General features: G+C 27.9%; 2 protein-coding genes and 1 long non-coding RNA gene across 3 annotated transcripts in view; 1 reads left to right on the top strand and 2 right to left on the bottom strand.

Annotated features, from left to right (window-relative positions):
• Positions 1 to 2,347: 2,347 nt before the first annotated feature.
• Positions 2,348 to 4,479, top strand: LOC139426419 (uncharacterized; the record flags this gene model as incomplete). The annotated part of the gene is made up of 1 exon (XM_071185277.1): positions 2,348 to 4,479. A coding segment is annotated over one exon (588 nt), but the record flags the coding sequence as incomplete, so codon positions are not given.
• Positions 4,480 to 6,471: 1,992 nt separating this feature from the next.
• Positions 6,472 to 8,204, bottom strand: LOC139425159 (uncharacterized). The gene is made up of 2 exons (XR_011636432.1): positions 8,102 to 8,204; positions 6,472 to 6,631 (listed from the first exon to the last, which is right to left on the bottom strand). It is a non-coding gene; the product is annotated as an uncharacterized lncRNA (long non-coding RNA).
• Positions 8,205 to 10,967: 2,763 nt separating this feature from the next.
• LOC107444442 (centrosomal protein 20) overlaps positions 10,968 to 21,453 on the bottom strand; it is a 32,321-nt gene continuing 21,835 nt past the window's right edge. Inside the window, exons 2-3 of the mRNA XM_016058573.3 lie at positions 13,766 to 13,963; positions 10,968 to 11,175 (exon numbers count right to left, since the gene is read on the bottom strand). Coding sequence (XP_015914059.2) covers positions 11,087 to 11,175; positions 13,766 to 13,963 — 287 coding nt within the window. The 3' untranslated portion in view covers positions 10,968 to 11,086. The remainder of the gene's footprint in view (positions 11,176 to 13,765; positions 13,964 to 21,453) is intronic.

Genomic DNA, 21,453 nt, shown 5'->3' with positions numbered 1-21,453 from the left:
GCTTTCAATAAACCCCGCATTTGAGGTTTTGGTAGTCTCTTCATTTCAGCTGAGGCTGACATTTCTAGAAAGTAAATTTAAATTAAGGTTGAAATCAATTTTTTTTCTAATGCAACCTTACATAGCGATAAATGAATAACAATAAAATACCTTTTTCCAGTATCGAAAAAAAAACTGCAACAAATTTTAAAATTGAAATTGTAAAAGATTCAATTTAAAATTAATTTTCACTATAAATAATCTTATTTACAGCAGAAATAAATTATTTAATTTTAAAGCAGAATGATGATTAAGCCATAAACAGAATTTTTCCATAAGTACATACTCTTTTACATTAAAATTACAAAACACTACATCAAGTTTCTGCTAAAAGAACATAAGGATTATTGATAAATTACAAAATTCATATTTGGCCTCCTTGAATTATTTGAAAACCTTGTTATTTCTTTAATTATGTCTATGTATGGAGCCAATTGGAAATATTCTTTTAATTGATAACTTATTGATTAAGTCACCTTCATTTTATCAATTTGAAAATTGATATGAAAAGTATTTCAATTTCTCCAAAACATGTCAACAAATATTTTTTTACATCATCTATAATATTATATTTTTCATACTTATTTTACTTAAAAATATTTACTGAATTCCCACATTAGCTTGAATATTTTACTTTGAAGTTGCAACAAATCAAGTAATTAATTTTCCACAAAAAAATTAAGTTATAATTTTTGAAAAAAAAATTAATCATTGTCTTCAAATACATTTATGTTCTTTGGAAGCACAATTACTACTTAATTGCGATAGCCTCGGGCAGAATTTGATAATTACAAATATACATAATTAATTAATAATTACAAATATACATGCAGAAAACAAAACCAAAATTTTTTACTTCATTATACTCAAATGAGAATAGAAAAATCATGAGTATTTCTTTGAACATAATTCTGGCGAAAAAATAATCTTTCGAAACTTTCCACAGAAAAGAAAACCATTTTATTAACTTCATTATTCTTTATTTTTCGTTATTCCAAATGAGAATAGAAAATCATGAGCATTTCCTTCCCTTGTAAAGTGTGCGAAAGATATCTTTAATATACAATTCTAGGGTGTAAAAAACTTCTTTCAAAAATTTCTGCAGAAAAGAATAAAAAAATTTTAAAACTAAAGGAAAAATCTTTCTTCAAGAACTCTGTAAGGCGCTGAGAAAATGTTGTCGTGATTCTGCCACGGGGTGCAGTAGTAAATATATTAAAAGCAATAAAAAGTATTTAGAACCATAACTTAAATTTTAATTAACCTAAATAATTAAGCAAATTTTACACAACCTATAAACTGTTGCCTTATTATAAAATTATTTTGAAAATAAATCTGTTCATTTAATAAATAATGTCTTTAAACAAGGTGGAAAGATGCATTTCTAAGCTATCTACGAATTTGCACATCGTTTTCAAATTACTATTAACAAAACCTTTTTTATCTTTTACTATTTTTCAATCTTTCGCTTTTTAACAAAATGAAACGACTCTGGGCATTTTTTGATAAAAAGGTCACTTAATAGTTTTTAAGTATTGTTTACAATAGCAAGTTAACTTAATAATTTTTGAAATAAATATCATTATTAGATTAAAGATCCTAAAACAGGCTTTTCAGATAATTTTTTTTAATCGAAATAACATCATAAACACTGGTGTTCACAAACAATTAGATGATTTTTCAGGGAACTGATTTTACAGCCGAAGCGGTTAGAATTATTTTCGACAACTTAATAAACATGTAAAATGATACATCAGTATATTCTTTAACTTAAATAATCCATGCAATAAGAAAAAGTCTCAAAAATAATTTTTTTTACACAGGATATATTTTTACAGGCACCTAGTCTAGTTATAAACTTGGCATAAAATAAGTAACTAATTTACACATATTAGAGTGAAAACTAGAACACTGTGTCCATGTTAATTAACATACAAACCTAGTCGATGATTACGCAAAGAAGAAATTTATAAATATAATTAGTTTAAAACAGCGATTTCCACAAAGTTTCAGAAGTATTAATTTGGATTTTAGATTTCTTCTTCGACCTTGCTTTGCTACTTTAAAATAATTTGTACAAACTGTACAAATTTTTATTCAGTAACCGAGGGATTAAGGATCTTAACCTGGCTTTATTTAAAAAAGTCAAAAAACTGAAACAATTGCATTGGATATATAAGACACAAAGAAATAGGCAAGCGGAAACCGTTGTGATAAAAGAAAACAGTAAATAAAATAAGCATGCTCGTATTTGCTTTTGATATCTCTGCATTTCACAATTTTCAACTTTGAATATATTTAAAGTTAATATCAATATTTAAGTATGTCTAGCAATAGTTCCGATTTTCAGTGCCCAAATGGTTACGTAAAAGAGTCCATTACGCCTCAACTTTTTTACGAAGATTTAGATGAAGACTCTGAGATATGGTTGATAAGAGTTCCCAGCGATTTAAATCCCACAGCTATTGAAAACCAAAAGATTATTTTGGATGGTGATCAACACATATTAGAATGTGATGAAAATTCTAGATTTGAATATATTTCTGACCCTGTTGAACAAACTAAATTAAGTATAATTTTACCTCAAAAATCTGATGGAAAATTGCGAAGTGTTAAAAAGGGATTCGCAGGATCAGTATTCTTCAATGAGGATATAATTATCGAAAATTCGGAAGTGAAAATTGAGGTGGATAATACAAGTGCTAATGATCTTAATTTTAGTTCGTCTGCATTATGTGAAGGTTTTGAAAACTCCTTTTCTATTCAAGCATTAGATAATCCCAATTCATCTGTAGAGTCGAAGAAATCAAAGAAAAAGAAACGGTCTTCTCTTAAGATAAAAAGAGAGAAAACTTCTGATGCGGATGAATTTCCAGAGTGTAATTCTCAAAGATAATATGTAAAAAATATTTAGTTATAATTTAAATTTACTGATTACCTACTATCAATTAATTTAAATTACTGATTCTTGAATTTTGATAACTCTAAAAAATTAATTGATTGACTAAGAAATAGTTAAAAATCTTATATTATAAAGCAAAAATCTGGAAATAAACTACCAAAATGCCACAGAGCTTATATGAGCTTGGACCATTTTAGAGTTGTTGTTTTTTTAAATTTTATTTATTTACATGACTGTCACTTTTCTCTTGTCTAATAAGTATTTCTTTTTACCTATGTGGTTTTCAGCAATTATGTTCTGCCCTTATAGGAAAAAACGGCATAATCTGGTTTTTTTTTTAAAAAAAAAACTTGTTATATTTTAGCATTTTTAAGTATGCTATAAAGAAATTTAATGATTTTCTATAGTGGATATCTGCTAATACAGTTAATTTTCCGAACAATTCAAATAAAGTGTATATTTTACTGTGATTACTTTTAATATTGACTTATAATTTTTGAAAATGTTCAGAAATATTTATATATAAATTTCAATTTATTAAGAAAAGTAATAATCATTGTTGTAATACATTATTAACCATTTATGTTTCTTAAAATATGTGCTCAAGTTAGAAATATTTTTCTTTTATTAATTTTTTTCCTTCTTATAAGTAGATTCTAGAACAAGATACAATTTATTTTGGTTCAAAAGCAGTTGTTGGCTTTCAGTTGCATATTTTAAAAATAAATATTTTCTAACTGCTTATTGTTATTATTATTTTATATTTTTCAATATAAACCATCTGAAGCTTACAATACTCATTATAGTTAATTTCATAATTTAGTTTTTGATAAGTCATCAGCAAATAATTTTACAATTGTTTTATATGTAATGTCCTTATTGGGATTTTGTTTAATAGCCTGATCTGGCTAAAGTAAAGTACTTGTTTCAAAGTATGGTTGCATACCGATTCATTCGTAAATTTTATTTTTAAGGACAACAACAAAAACTGTAAAGTGAACATCAAACAATAAAATATAAAAACATATATGTTTCCAATTTTTAGTTTATGAGTATGATTAAGATTATTATTGATTAAGTTTAGTTATAGAAGGCTTAAATAATAGTATTTTAAAGTAAATTCTGTTAAATTAAATGCATATGAGTGGTCAATGATAATAAAAAAATTCTTACACATCTGAAACATTTAGTCTAAGCTGTTTAGGATGTATATTAGATTTTTAAGCTGCAACAAGCAGTTGCTTATAAAATTAAACGGAAAACAAATTAGTTTCCTTTCAAATTGATGCAATGATCATATTACTTTGTTTTAATTTTTAGAAAATGCAATGGGTAAACAACTTTTCTAATACGTTACTTTTCTCAGAAGTTTCAATGTTCAATCAAATGTTGTGTTTGACATAAATGCTGAACAAATAGTTTTTTATTCATTTATAAATTATCCACTCAGTACTCTTAATTCTGTTAATTTTTTTATTTCTGTAAAGAGTATGGTTTTTTATTCTTATTTTGTTGAAATAAAATTTTTTGTTTCCTCATTAGTTATTTTTTCTTCTTAAATTTTTGAATCAAGCAAGAAAAAGAAAGGAAAAAAAAAAAAACATGAATGAACCGCACAAGAAAGTACAGTGAATGACATACTAAAGTTTTGGTTCTATTAACAAGAACCGTCCTCAGTGCCTAAACACCAAATAATGGAAGAGAAGTAGAGAGACAAGCACATGCAAAGTAATTTAACCAAAAGCAATAGTAACAGAAAAAGAAGTTTGAACAAGATATCTAAAAAGAGGAGAATTAGAGCTTCAGGTGGGAGTGTATTTGGTAGGAATCTCAAGGTGTAACCGATAAAATAAAAAGAGACTTCAAAATATTGGAAACACGGTAAGAAGATACTAGAAGAAAAATCATTAACTAAACTTTTAGAATGTGGAATGACTCCCAAAAATTAAGTATGAGGTCTTTGCTTATTTGTGATTTCTTCTTGCACCTAGCTTTAAATTCTGTCTCTTCAATTGATTGTCTTATAAAATTTTCGATTAAAACTCACAGAGAAACATTAAGTGTTCAATGCCTCATAGAAATTAGAATTTTTTTTTTATTTCTGTGATAATTTCTTTCTGATATGTACAACACGTTGTTGGTAATTTTTACACTGGCACCTTGATGTGTGTGGCATGTCTTTCCTGCACAATTAGTTAAAATGTGGTTAAATCTTTTTAGTTCTGCAGCATGCAAAAGAATAGCTAAGTGAAGAAATACAAAATATCAATATCAAGGCCAAAATTTAGAACAAAGGTTTGGCTTGTAATAATTAATACTTTTTACTATTCAAAGATTTAATATTATTTAGAAATAAGAACTTATGACTGTTAACTAACAAATAATAAAAATCTCAGGCATGTCAACTTTTAGCTTAACTCTCCTGCTTTTGTATCTAATCTTTGGAGAACGAATTTCTGCAAATTTTTTTCTAATCGAATGTATGAATTGGCAGACCGTGCATGCAGCAACTAACATTCGTCGAGATCAGTGTTTTTTTTTTTGTTGTTTTTTTTAGTGTATTTGGTTTATTCCTTTTTTCATAATTTTTTTACAATTTATGCTGGAAATATCTGATAAGCCAAAAAGATAAAGATGTATGATTGCTATATTAGAGCATGTATGGGTGGTTTCTCTTTTAGGAGTGCTAGCTTAAATCGTGCTAGAATAACTAAATTGAGTAATATTTCAACTGTTTTGAACTCAAGTTCCAAGTTTTTCTGTGCCAGTAGAAGTTTTAGGAAGCATTTTTTTTTTTCTATTTTACAAAATTCTTAACCGGAACAATAACTATTTAATGAATATCTCAAATTTAAGTAAAAATAAATAAAATTTAATATAGCATAAGATAGTAGAATTTTTCACATTTTTTAAAATAAATACTTACATATATATTTTAATTTAATATAGAATTTTATAGTCTTTATAACTATATTTTTAAGTCTATATATTGAATATTTTTCAAGGTATTGGGTAGCTCCCATCTAAAAAATTAAAATTTAAGCATGTAAATAATATTTTAGATAATTTTTTGCAGAATTATTCTTTAATTATGGGATGAATAATTAACCGTATCATACTATAATTAGTGCTTACTCAATTTTATTTGTAATCATATACATTAGTAAAAAATGTGCTTTATTGTATCTTCTTATAAAAGTTTTACTTATTTATACGAATTTTAAGCTCTCAATATGCAGATTATTGAATTAAATAAAATAAAATACATAAAAATTGATTTTTCTTTTTTTAAAAGTTTTTAGTATAATTGACTCTTAGAGATGTGAACTAAAATGGAAACGTAAGGAAGTCTAATCTATCCTAAGTTCTAATTAACAAAAATAGACATTGATTAAAAAATTACAGCTAATTCTTTACAACTTGATTTCTTGATTTTTTCTCTGCTCTTCTCTTTTGCTAAAAATCCTTCAATTTCTACTAAAAATTTCAACAAAAAAAAAAAAAAACATAAAAAATTCTTGCATCCTTGATTAACTTGAAAAAATTGTTTATTTAAGTAAAACATAATTAAATACATAAGATTATAACAAAATATTTTAAGGACTTGACCTCAATTCTTCACTTTGAGGATTTTCTTGCTCTGATTTAGGTTGGTTTACAAACTGAGATACAAGTTCATACAGCAGTGGCCTGTAAAAAAAAATGTATACATTTCTGTATCTCTATAAATATATAAATACAGGCACTTTTTAGTTACATATTATCAAAATAGGGTAGCTAAATAATTTTAATTAATTAGTTATAAAATGTTTCATATGCTTCAAATTAATTATTTTAAAAATTAATTTGCGGTCATAAAAATTACATTTAAGTTTTCAAAAAACTATTGTAAAATGTGTAAAATACTAATTATTTTCAAAAATGTGGACGTAAGAACTAAAAAAATAAAAGTATGAGGTGCATAAAGAAAAGAAGGAAATAAGGAATACTGAATTATTGTGAGTGATTACAACGCCCTCTTCTGGTCAGGCAGAAATACATAACATCTCCCAACTCAAGAATTTTAGGAAAAAAAATAGTACAAACCCTTACAATTTTTTCTTTATATACAATTTTTTATTCTCCTTATAATTTACTTTTATTTTATGCATATATATTATGAAGCGTAATAAAATATACATAATTTTATAATAATTTTACTATCATGGAAAATATTGACTATAACAACTGAAAAATAATATGACAATTTACGAAGTGGTTCCTAATAGGCAATACCACTTTGGAAAGAAAGAAAAAATTTTGATTCCCCTACCTCTTGAACAATATTTAAACATAGAATGTTTTTAAAATTATTAAAATAGTGTTATAGGTGTATAAACATAATTTTATAAAATAACATAACATAATATTATAATAGGTCAAAAATTTACAGTAAAATAATTACATGTTTACGTGTAATAGATGTACTTATTTTGATATTATTTATATATCATTTTAAAGATCAATACATTAGATATTATTTATACTCTCACTGTACTACAACCACTGTACTTAAATTATTACCTTATTTTGAATAAAACATTGAAAATGTAAAAGTTAACTTTTTGCATTAAATATTCTATTCATGATAACACTGGTAAAAAAAATTTTCTTTGTTTTTTGTTGCGTTTGGTTTTTTAACGGTCTCTGGATGTTTTTTTTTTTTTTTTTTTTGTAGAAATGTACAAATTTAAAAACGTTATCTATAACAGGGGTTCACATAAATGTTGTGACAAACTTCCAGGGTAGTTAGGACACATCAGGATTAAAATTATACAGGAACCCAAGAATGGAAATGTTAAAAAATAGATACAGGCCACTAAAAAACAAACTAAGAATATATATTTTTAAAAATAAATCTGTAACTTTAGGAGCAAAACTAATTTCAGGTGTGAAATTTGCACACTCGAGTTAGGCATGATCAAGTATTTGTATAAATGCAACAAAAAATTTGTTCCCCAGTGTAATCAATGCAATATTATTTTAAAGAATCAATACATAAGATATTATTTGTCTTTTCACTATATTACAACTACAGCAATAACAATGCTGAACACATCTCTATGATAATCAACAAAGAAAATATACTACTAATGACTTTTTTTATTTTAGAAATCTTACATATTGCTGGAATTATCTACAACTTTAACTTTTAATCTTTCTTCCAGTAACTGTCTTTGTAGAGGAAAATTTGGATGTCCGGATTCTGAAAAAGAAAAACAGATGAATGGTATTTAATAAACAAATGTGGAAACTTTCATGAATAAAAAGGAAAAAAGAAACAATAAGTGTAAAAATATATTTTTAAACACTTTGAAGTTTTATTAAAAGTAAACAAATTGTAGCAAGAGGAATAAGATGATTTAGGCAGCAATTTCTTTTTTTGAAGTAAATATGTAGATATAGACAGTTTTTTTGTAACCGAGAATAGTAAAGGCTTAATAGTTATAACTTTCATTCNCACCACTTAAATTCTTCAACCAGGCTATCCCGGCCAAATTTATTAGTTTATTTTATAACAGTCATTGCACAATCGACCCGATTTCGAAATTAAGACTACTAATATTCAACTCCGTGGCCTTGTAATTTTGAACCCAATCCAGAAGACAAGGGAACTGCTAAATTAGAACCCAGAGGTATTTATTTGTTATGAGAACTTGGAGGACTTTGCGACCCCGACAGATTTAACATGCACCAGTCACCATTTTATACATGGGTATTCTTCTGCCGGCTGGATTCAAACTCCCATTCTCACGAACACGAGTCCAACGCCCTATCAACCAGGCTATCCCGGCCAAATTGATTAGTTTATTTTATAACAGTCATTGCATAGCCGACCCAATTTCAAGTTTACAACTACTAAAATTAAACTCCTTGGCCTTGTCATTTTGAACCCAATCTAGCAGTCCCTGGAGCAGGTGAGGGCCATTATATTAATACTGTTTGCAAAAATAAAAAGAACCTTTCGTAAGCTGATATTATTTAATTGATGTTTATATTGAAAATATTTCTTCATTATTTTTGTTTAAAGTACATTTGTTAAATTTTAGTGCAAGAAAAAAAATTGTCATTATTTACATAAATTTTTGGCTTTTATTTTTAAGGATTTACTAAAGGGTCTATTAAATATCAGAGAGAATAAATGTCATACGGGTTTAAAGTATCAGCTCTGCTCTTGATGGTGTATAGTGGCTAGGGTGTGAAAGAGCAACTGTCCCGGGCATCCTGCCAAAACGAGAATTCAACATATCAATGGAACACACTAAAGCTTCATATCAATTAGCAATTAGTTTTAGATAATTACAATTGTAGAATAATTATCTTATTATAGAATAAAATGTTTTAAAAGACAAATATCTGTTAATGTTTAAGATTTAATCAACGAAAAAACAGAACCAATATTGAAATCTAACGAATTTATTATTTTTTATTACTGATAAAGTTTGTGACAGAAAAAATATTAAGCCTGATAGATTTCAGAATTTTAGAAACACCTTCTAGTTATACTATTCAATCAAATAGCTTTCGATGTCTTTCATCCCGGTCTCATTAGTGATTCAGCATATTTCGATATCATTTTTGTTTCGTTCTTACTTAATATTAATTTGTTTGGGACAGTTAATTTGTATACCTCTTTTACTACATTTTCAAGGAGTTTAGAAATATAATATTGAGGATTTTAACTGAAATGAAATTTGCTTTTTTTGTATGCCTCTTTTATTACGTCATCATCACACCCACACGCAACTGTCTACTCTAAATAATGCTATATAGAATGTGATAGCAAAACAAACGTGTGTTGTTATCTAAATTCTTATTCAAAAGTATTAGTTAATTTTTTTTTTTTTAAACTGACAATTTCTGTCCTTTTTTAGATATTTTAAAGTGCTATTTAAAACTGCTGTATATCACATGAAAGCATTAAATATATCATTTGTACAATTTTAAAGTAAAATAAAAGGGAATTCAGATCCTTAGGAACAGATATTAAATAGTCTGATGATCGAATGATGAGGCAAAAAAAAAAATTTTTTTACCTTTTAAACTAAAAAATTTTTTATTTATAAATAATTTATTAATACTCAAATTGCTTGAAAGATGATATGTCCCTACTAATGACTACAAAGTTTTTTGTTTTATTCAGTCATTTATTTATATTTATTATGTCCGACAATGTAAAAAAGAAAAAAAAATGCATTTTGGGCTTCTGAGGGCCCCAGCTCCGAATAAAACCTTAAAGAAAGAGTGGGGAAAGTAGGATCTGGGGTCCCTTGTCATCTCGGGGCCCCAAGCTACAGCTTATTTAGCTTATACGTAAATCCGGCTTTGCTTATGTATGCTATTTTATTTAGCTGGTTTTTAATAAAATATATCAATTTACTATGAATAAGGTCAAAAATTTATAATAAAATAATTACATGTTTATGTGTAATAGATGTACATATTTTGATATTATTTATATATGATTTTAAAGATCAATACATTAGATATTATTTGTACTCTCACTGTACTAAAATCATTACCTTATTTTGAATAAAACATTTAAAAGTTAATTTGTTGCATTAAATATACTAATGATGATAACGCTGGTAAAAAATTTTTTTCTTTGTTTTCTGTTGCGTTACGTTTTTCAACGGTTTTCGAAGGGTTTTTTTTTGTAGAAATGTACAAATTTAAAAACGTTATCTATAACAGGGATTCGCATAAATGTTGCTACAAACTTCCAGGGTAGTTAGGACACATCAGGATTAAAATTGTATTGGAGCCCATGAATGGAAATGTTAAAAAATCGATACAAACCGCTAAAAAACGGACCACTGATATCATTTTTTTTTAAAAATCTGTAGCTTTAGGAGCAAAACTAATTTCAGGTGTGAAATCTCCCCTTTTGAATTAGGCATGATCAAGTATTTATATAAATGCAACAAAAAATTTGTTCCCCAGTGTAATTAATCCAATATATATTATTTTAAAGATATTAAACATATAAGATACATAAGATATTATTTGTCTTTTTACTATACTACAACAATAACAATGCTGAACACATCTACGATAATCAACAAAGAAAAGATACTACTAATGCCTTTTTTCATTTTAGATATCTTACATATTGCTGGAATTATCTACAACTTTAACTTTTAATCTTTCTTCCAGTAACTGTCTTTGTAGAGGAAAATTTGGATGTCCGGATTCTGAAAAAGAAAAACAGATGAATGGTAACAAGATGATCAAAGGAATAGTTATTTAATAAACAAATGTGAAAACTTTCATGAATAATAAGGAAAAAAGAAACAATAAGTGTAAAAATATATTTTTACACACTTTAAAGTTTTATTAAAAGTAAAAAAATTGTAGCAAGAGGAATAAGATGATTTAGGCTCAATTTATTTTTCAGAAGAAAGTATGTAGATATGGACAGTTTTTTTGTAACCGAGAATAGTAAAGGCTTTAATAGTAATAACTTTCATTCTAATTTTTCAATAATTTCGATAGTAAAAGATTTCATATGTACAGTATAACTTTTGATCTAATGATCGGATCTTTACCTTCCAGGACTCAATCTTAATGGTTCCAGAGGTTGACCTCAATTATACTTATTAATTAGTGCAGGCAGATGATACTTTAAGTTACTAAATCAGACACAAAAATGCACCTTCTCTGAATAAGCATACCTTTTTTTCTACGAATGTGGATTTCTTACCCCAAAATATAGGGAGTGGCTGAAATGTAGACAATATGGTCCCCATAGTTTGGTCTTCGAGTACTATTTAAGTAATTTTAAAAAATTTTGCCCACAATTATAAAATTCGTTTATAAATTTTTATTTATAATAGTCGGAAACAATTTGAATTGTACATCATTTTAAAGTCTGTATTTTTGCATTGGCAAAATACAAAATTTGAGCGAATTCGGTTGAATAGTTGCTGAGAAATCAAATTTTAAAAAAGTCGTAAAGTTAAAATTCTATTTCTCAGGACTATTCAACCGATTTCGCTCAAATATTGTATTTTGACATGTAAAATTACATGCTTGAAAATTATGTACCAAATTGTATACCTTACCATTCAAAAATTTTTCGACGATTATAAATAAAATAATAAATATTTATTAAAATTTATTTTTTGAATAAATTATCTATGGATAAACGAATTTTATTATTGGTTGTAAAAATTCTTCGATTCGCTTTTAAAAAGTTCACGAGATATGGTGAAACCCGCAAAAATTAACATTAACGGGTCTAAACTATCTACCGCTGTCCTAAAAAACTATTGGGACCATAGCTTCCTGATAACGGCTTCTTTTCCATTTTCTGAGGATCGAGAATCCGTCGAAAAAAAGTTATTTAGAGAAAGTACTTTTTCGTGTCTGATTTCATAACTTAAAATATCGTCTACTCTCATTAATTACCATATTTAAGGTTAGGCTCTCAAACCATTAAGATTGAGTCCTAATATGTTAAAATCCGATCATAAAATCAAAAGTTATTCGGACTGTTAACTTTTTTTATTTTGCGCACTTTAAAATATGTGTGAAAAATAGTATGGTAATAGGAAATACTTTATTCCTCTCGAAAATACATAAATAAAATATGTTTATTATCAGTTTTTTTCTCTTCCATTTCCTGTATAGTTGCAGTCCTAAATTTGGCATCTCTACTCATTACCTAGGGTCTTTCGTAATGATAGCCCTTAATGTATATTTTCAGAATCCTTATTAAAAGAAGTATGTACATAAGGGACCGCCAATAAATATTTAATCGAGAGAAGAAAAAAAACGCTATCGAAATCACTTCTGAGGAAGGCAGAACTGATAACATTAAAACCGGTTTGATTGCCCGAGAAAAACAAGAGGTGAAAGGGGATTTTTAGAAACAACTCCTGGTTTCGTCAAGATATCAAACAATTTTCTTCTTCACTCTCTCCTCGTAAGTGATTCGAGAAATATATAAAGTACACGTGTTTGTTTCTTTTTCGCTTACAAATGCAACCCTTATTGCATAAAGTTTTTTAAAAAGATTCGTAGAATATATTTTAAGAGTAGTATTTACAGAACACTTTACAAAAGTTTAAAACTCTATAAAAGTAAAAAAGAACACAAAATGTTTAATTTACGATCTTGCCTTTTTATTTAATTTCTAACAACAATCAATTCTGCATTTTGAACTTTATACGAAGTATGTATGAAAAAGAACTTAATACGAAGTTGTTTTTTTTTCCCCTCAATTTCATGTATTTTAAAATTTTAGATAAATCTCAACTTAGAACTCACATAAATGTTTTGAAATGAGAATATTTAACATTTAAATTATTTACAATTTTTTTTTTCTTTTTTTAAATAGCCAGAATTTTTATTAATTTACAATACGCATCCAATATTTAATTTATCAATGCAATTTATACCTTTAGAATAAATTAACCCATGTCAAGTCGATATTATATCACTTTTTGAAAGTAAAACAAAATTCTGTTGAGAAGTGTTAGATTTTAGTAAGAATAAATATTTTAAATTGTTTCGTTGTTCTGACCTTTACACAGGTCACGTAACTTATGTAGATTTTGCATTAAAACTAAAATATTTTTGTAAAAGTCACTTTAACATCCTAAAGACTTATATAAAAAATTCATAGTCACTAACTTGTCATAGTGCTCAAAACATATCTATCCAGTGTAGCCGCTTAAGTTTGAAATTCTTCAAAAAGCATAAAAAGTTAGTAATGTTATTGGCATATTGAAGTTAAGACATGATCTTCTAAAAAACAGAGCATACTAAAAAATATATCACCTGCAACTAACACTGATTCTGTAAATAAGTATCCATTGAATATTAAGTATTCTCGAATTAACTCATTAATAAGAATATTTTCATTGGAAACAGGATTGGGAGGTTCACTTTCATCTTGCAGGATGTTAAATACTTCAGCACGTATTTTGGCTCTTATTTCTCCAAGGGCACCCGATTTAGCGAGGGCGTCTTTTAATACTAGAAAAAGAAAGGTAAAAATTATAAAATAACACACGTGCTTACAAAATATAACAAGAAATACATCGATCCCTTAAAAATAAACGGATAGAGAGAGAAATGTACAGTTCGCTGCGTTCTTTTTAGGAAACTAGTTTTTTTTTTAATTACCAAATTTCAAATTAGTTATAAAGCATGACAACGAACAACGCTGCTAACAGAGAAAACTATAAAAATTGTTTTCTTCTGCATAACAGATCATTCAAAATTTAATGTTTGCAACACAGGCATCAGTTTTATTCAATTTTATAAACAGTGAAGCGACTTTCCACATTATCTACTCCCGGGCACTTCTTTGGCACCGTATTTTGAAATTCGCCAAGTCGGGTCTCACATTTTCTCGCGAAAATCTTCGAACACTATTTCGCGCATGTTTCACTTGGAACATACGATTTAAAAAACGCATGAGTGAACATGAGGTGCGAATAAACTTAGCTATTTCATAAGTTTTTGGTGCTTGGTATTAGTGGGAGCTCGGTATTTGGCCCGAAGGGCCACCAACCGATTCATCTTATTCTGTAAGCATAAGTTTTTGTGTATTATCATTCTCTTTATATAATCGGACTTTCTGAAACACCTTTTTATTTCTTAGTTTTTTGTTTCCGTTTAATTTTAAACTTGTTTTAGAATTCTTATCTCGTTTCCGAAAAGATTTAGTTTGTTTTATATTTGAATTTTTTTCCCTCTTCTGTGAGTATAGGAGCTTTGTAATTATTTTTATAAATTTATTTCAAATAATTTACGGTGTCTTTACCAAGTATGTGGCCGCAATATTTAATAATGTAGCAGGCTTTTGTACCTTATTGTTTAGTTTTTAAATCCTTTAATTTAAGTAACTGCACAATTTATAAGTTTTAAGCATTTTCTTTTTGTATGTGTGTAATGATGTGGAGATTGTTGCTGTTAGCTTTATACCTTAATTGATTATTTTTTCCTTTTTTGAGACAATAACATTTACGTCCAAACAATCGTACTTAGCTTTGACACTTTTTTGTAAACTAGTGGGCTGCGCCCCCTGCTCGCTAATGCTCGCCAACCCCCGAAAATTGATACGCAATCTTATACGGTTTGCTTCGCAAACCAAGCTCTCTTCGATCGCTACTAACTTAGGTACATTGCAAATGCACAAAATTCTAAGAATTCAAAACAATCATTCAAATCCATGTAACAACTTTTCTTTAAAAAAAAATATTACATCTTTTTAGTAAATACTAAGTCATTAAAATAAATTTGAATTCAAATAAATGACATGTAATTCTTTAAACCTATTAGAAATGTGCTATAGTATAAAATCTTAAAGCGTAACAGCACGATTGAGACTCATTTTTCAATGAATAACTAATAACAATAATAAAACAAATAGATTCGTGAGATAAATCAAAAATCGTCAAATAAATTCGTAATATATAAATTCGTGAAAAAAAGCGCTTTCGACAAAATACTAAAATAGAGATCTATCGACAAAGACTACTCACTTCTGCCTATCTTAATAGTACGAGATTGTCGCAGCTGAACTGTTACGATCAGTTATCACAGCAAAAGTAAGATTTTGATTACCAAATAAGAAACAATTTATTACCATTCTGCAAGGGACAAAAAAAAAAAAAAAATAGGTCATACAGTTTTTAGACATACAGAATGCATGACAATCTAAGAATAAATGTTTAAACTTTTAAAGCAAATTACCAACAATAAAAGCTATTGTGCAAAAAATAGATAAATAAATAAAAAACAAGTTGTTACAAATGAGACTATTATATGATTCGACCAACTCAAAAATTCTTTTGAAATTTTAAAGACTAATGAATACTTCAAAAATAATAACAAAAAAGTTTTCTGTGTCTCCTCTTTGAAGCAGAATATAAATTAAAAGACACATCTCACTTTTTTTGATCCTGCTTCTCTCTGAACCATTCTTATTAAAATAGATGGATCGTGCTAAAATATGTTATCAGTTAGTAAATGTGTTTTTGTATTAAGGAGAAAAAAAAGACCTTATTTTAGAGTGACAATAAATTTAATAATTTTCATAGGATATTTATATTTATTAGAAGAGCATAAATTGAATAAAAAAAATTGCATAAAATAAATTGAATACAAAAAATTGTAAAATAAATAGACCAATTGTTGAGTTATAGAATCGAATAAGCTAAAGTTGTTATATAATTATGAATAAAAAGTTACAAGATAGATAAGTTATGAAATTAATGAAGCATAACATGAAAGGATAAGTACATAGCAAAATGTATGATAAAATTAATTAGGAAACAAATAAAAAGCAGGTGAATAATTTCAGATATGCACAAATAACAGTAATAGAAGCAAGAGTGTAGGAAAATATCGGAATTTTCGGTGACAAATTTAAGATATATTAAAAAAAAGTTCAGCAGCCACTATTTTAAGTTTCAATAAATATGATTTGATGTTAAAGATAAATTAACTATACGAAAATAATAGTGAATATGTCAAAAATTTGTTTCTTTATGTCATGGCTTTATTTAAAAATATTTTTTCCCCTTATTTTCATAATAGTACGCATTTTCTAGAAAATATTTGAAAAAATTTAATGAAAATTTTTCTCATTTTTTTAAAGACATCATTTTTTTTTATGAAGAAAATACTTTCAATCAAAAGTTGTTCAGTATAAAATATATGTAATGTTTTTTTTAAAGATATTGTAAGCATTTTGAAGAAAGATACATACATACTTTTTCTGAAATAGAAATAATTGAAAAAACCCGGTAAAAATGAAGGAAATGAAAAGAATTACTTTTCATACTGCGCAAAAAAAATTGTGATACCTTTTTTTTTAAAATAAAAGCTAAAGATATGAACATTTAATAATGTGATGATTTATATAGGTGGCAATTTTTTTAAAACTTAATTAAGGTATTCAAAAAAATTGATTATTCTGAAGATATAAATATTTTATTACTCCAAATTTTTATTTAATTTACAGGAATAGTTTCTATTTGAAAATTTATTTTAACTGAAATATTTGTGTAGTTAACTGAAATTACTGTGTGTATGTGTTGTCGTAATACGATATTTCGGCAGATTTTTGAAAATTTATTTTAATTGAAATATTTGTGTAGTTAACTGAAATTACTGTGTGCATGTGTTGTCGTTATACGATATTTCGGCAGATTTTTCTAACTCTTTCTTTATTGAAGGACGAAGTGCTTTTTCTCGTTATTTGAATTTTTCTTGTTTTAAACGAAGATAAAATCCACTTAATTCAACAAGCAACTTTTAAAAATATCCATGAGTGCGAAGACTCGTTTACAATTTTGGGCGAGTGCTGCATTGAGGAGAGCATAGGGTTGCCTCTCAGTGAAGGTTACTAGATAAGGTGATGAAACAGTAGTTTAATAAAACCGCAGCGAGTAAAGGAGCGAATAGAGTCGACATTAGGGAAAATCGTCTCCAGGACCTTGCAATTTTGAATCTAGCCCAGAAAACAATGAAACTCCTAGATCAAGCATCGGGGCAAACTAGCCTTCTTGGAGAATTTTTTGATAGAACTAACTCACTTTTGTGTTACATGGAGAGGAAAGCCACGAAAACTTCCCACGGTTAGCCCCATGGAAAGAGGATTGAAACCCATGATCTGTCTACAACTGAGAATATTTTACGTCAGCACAGTGGTGGGTGCGAGCCGAAAGCAGAATTCGTTCAAACCTCCACTGGAAATAAAACCTGGGTCACTTCATTTTGGGCACTAATGTTCGATCTCCTGAGCCACCACGGCCCACAAGCATAGGTTTTATATTAATTTATAATCGTCGTTGAACAGCCGAGCCAATTTTGAGTTTACGACTACCAATTTTCAACTCCGTAGCTTGTCATTTTGAACCCAATCTAGAAGACAAGGGAACTTCTGGATCAAGTATTGGGATAAATTTGCCTTCGCGGAGGACTTTTTGAAGGAACTAATCGGCATTTACGTTACATAAAGAGGAAAACCTCACACAGTTAGTCCGACGCTAAGGGGACTCTAACCCATGATCCGTCTACCTTTGAGGATATTTATCGTCAGCACCGTGGTCGGTACGAGCTGGGTGCGGAATTCGTATCGATCAGCGATCGCTGGGATTTGAACCCGGTTCACTTTATTGGATAAAGCTCTATCCCCTGAGCCACTACGGCTCTTCATACCCCGATCGTAGTCATCCTGAAAGTGTCACTTCTTTCCCTGAGCTCTTCAGTTTAGACCTGGATTTGGATAACATTTGCATGCCTGCCAACTTGTACGTTCGTTGAAAAAGATTTTACAAAATGAAAAATAATGATAGACAACAGAAACTAAATTTGGAAAAACTTCCGACTAATTGTATTATTTAAAAGCAAATTTAGCTGACTATTAGATCCTATATGCATATTTTTAAATTACTGATTTGTTGTGATAGGTTAAAAAGTTTGTTTTGAAACTTTTAAATTCAAGATTAATTACATCAAAACGTTTATGTTGCTACCGCTAAGAAAATTACTTTTCAATGGCCGTTCAAGTTGGCAGCTATGCATTTGCATTTTAGGAATATTTTGCTATATTAGGGCACCTTTTGAGATTTTGGGCTATTTTTAATTTTACGAGATTATTTTTTTATTCTAGATTTTTGGGCTATTTTTTAATTTTAAGGCCTTTTTTTTTAAATAAATTTTTAGAAGTACTGGCTCATTCTTACATACAAATATTACTCTGTAAAACAGAAAAATTCTAAATTGTGCCAGTTTGTTATAAAGAAACTTTTGTCTTGTTATGCGTGAAGAACCCACACTGCGCAAAAACTACATGGACGATTGTCATAATGAAACTGCAATTAATTACAGAAGTATTTATTAAACTTAAATTTTTTTATGTTTTAAGAGCATTTTCGTTTTCAAAATCTGGATTAAAACTCGTTACGTTCAAAGAATCATAATATGGCCAATTTATATTTTTTAATAGTTTCAATTATTTTTGCTTACATATTTGCTGTTTGAATAAAATAAGATAAAATTTGTAACTTTTTTATAATGGGAAATGGTGATTACGGTAAAATGTCCAAAAGGAAGACTTATCATTAGATGCTTCGTTTGGCTGAATGCTTGGTATGAACTCTCTTTGTTTCGTCCCATTCTGTACGCCACTGCCGAAAACTGAGATTATACCAGCTCTGGTAAATCAGAATAGTTGTCTTTTAAACTTAAAACAAAGTTGCTACTTGATTTGTATTCTGCTAATAAAATTGATTACCATGACTACCAAATAAGCTTTAAGGACATTTATATAGGGAGAAATCTAATAGATATGCCTATTTTTACAGATAATGTGAGAAAATATGAATTATTCTTTATCAAATACTATCAATCACTTTGCATTTTGAAGCACTGCTTTTATTTAACAAGATATTGCTACTCCATTATACTGAACCTTCTGCTTAATGTAGATAAATGTTTGAAATTCAATAAATAAAATAGCTCAAATATTTGGCTTCATTTGATTAAAATATAATTTAAAAGCTTTTCCACTTCCTAATAATATTGGAACAAAAGCTTCAAAACATGAATTAGTTTGTAAAATGAATTTCGATAGTTATTAACAAGCAAATATAATAGAACAGATGCATGCTTGCATGTTGAAAATAAATTTTAAAAAAAGTATGCTGCCATAATGAATGCAACCTCTTGCTTACAATCTTTACAATAAAATTTTTCAAAGAATGAAGTTGATTATAAAATGTTTGAACTTTCCTCGATACATGTATTATTATTAAAAAAATGTTGCGATGGGCCCGTGAGTTTAGGTGCCAAAGCTGGTTGGCAAGAGCTAATCACCCACTAGTATATTATAATTGCATCAGGATCAATTTTCCATAGTCTACACCTTGGCCAAAGATCGCCAAGGTCTACACAAACTAATGCATATAGGCCGATTACTCGGGCGAAGAGTATTTTAGCAATTTTTCAAAGCAATCAATTTATATAAGTATTTTACATATCGTAATCTTTTTCTTTACAAAATTTGCTGAAATATATTTAAATATTATGTCATCAAAAGCTTTACTATGAATATGGCATCAAAAGATTTATGATCATAAACATAACATTCTAAATTTTAAAATGAAGTCTAATAAAAATGAAAGGAAAATTGTTTTTTTGCTGTTTTTTTTAAAGAGGATACAGTAATTCAGATTTCTGACTATTAAGATAATCAATTTGCAATTAGCTTTTTCAAAGTAATATAAAAACTGTGAAATACTTTTTATTCTGTTTTGAGCCATTTTCTTGTCACACAGAAATCAAGGATTTTTGTAATATTTCAAAGTGCCATTTCGAAATAATTTTGTAAATAAAAGTGTAAGAGCATTTTTCAAGAAAAATGTGTGTTTATTATCTAAAATAACATGATTAAGAGAGCAACAGAGTTCAAGGCACAAAATACAAATATTAAATTGAGACCCCCTCAGGTTCGCCGTTCAGGGCCATTGAATATGGTCGCCTATTATGACATGACAGCGTGGAGGCAGCAATTACTAAAATGAACTAATTGAAAAGCACAACCTTATCCAAGTTTTAACTGCATATTGCACAATAATGTTTTTAGAACTTCATGACCTTGCTTTCAAATCATAAATAGATTTCTTGCCATTGTTTGTATAGAAGCGAAAGATTGTTGTTTACTAGATTGTTCTCGATTATATAACTGCGAAATAATTAATGTACGACGTAAGAGTTGAAAGCTAAAATTGAACTAAATTACATTAATTATGATGAAAAGAGGAAGCATGTTATAATTTGCTAATTGAAATTGTACTTATCAAAAAAAAAAAAAAAAAAAAAAGAAAAAAAAAAAAAAAAAAANAAAAAAAAAAAAATAGACAACAACCATTTTGACAATGGGTAACCTATGATCGCCTTGCGGCGATCAAAAAATTTTTTCCATCTTACTTAGTGTTGAAATCTTATTATGACGCTTTAAGTAATATGTAATGTATTTCGCTATAAATTTTAATTTTGTCTTGATTTCATTATGGCATAATCTGTGGCTATTTTATAAAATAAAACCTTAAATGTCCTTTCTTCTAACGTTTTATCACTTTCTATAGTGACTTAATACTTTTTTCCAGCACCGTATTTCAATTTTTCTATAGTCTAAAATTGGTTGCTTAGCAACCGAGTAAAACGTGGTTGGAAATTTAGAAATTTCAGAGTGCGATACTCTCCAAGATTTGGAAATCTTTAACAAACAAAATAGTCTACACTCTTTAGTACGACCTGTCGTTAGTGCCATTCTTCCATTATAACGATTGCTACACGAAGTCCCGTTTGCTGATATAGACGCAATGTTATTTTAACATCCATTCGAACTGAACCGTTCATTTCAATACAGCGATCCGATCGAAATTTTGCTTAATTTTTTTTAATTACTAGAAAATCAAACAAAAACAGGTGTTTTCAAAAATAACATT

Source organism: Parasteatoda tepidariorum, chromosome 1 (genome assembly GCF_043381705.1).
Source record: "Parasteatoda tepidariorum isolate YZ-2023 chromosome 1, CAS_Ptep_4.0, whole genome shotgun sequence".
NCBI lineage: Eukaryota > Metazoa > Arthropoda > Arachnida > Araneae > Theridiidae > Parasteatoda > Parasteatoda tepidariorum.
This window is presented reverse-complemented; position numbering and strand designations above follow the sequence as displayed.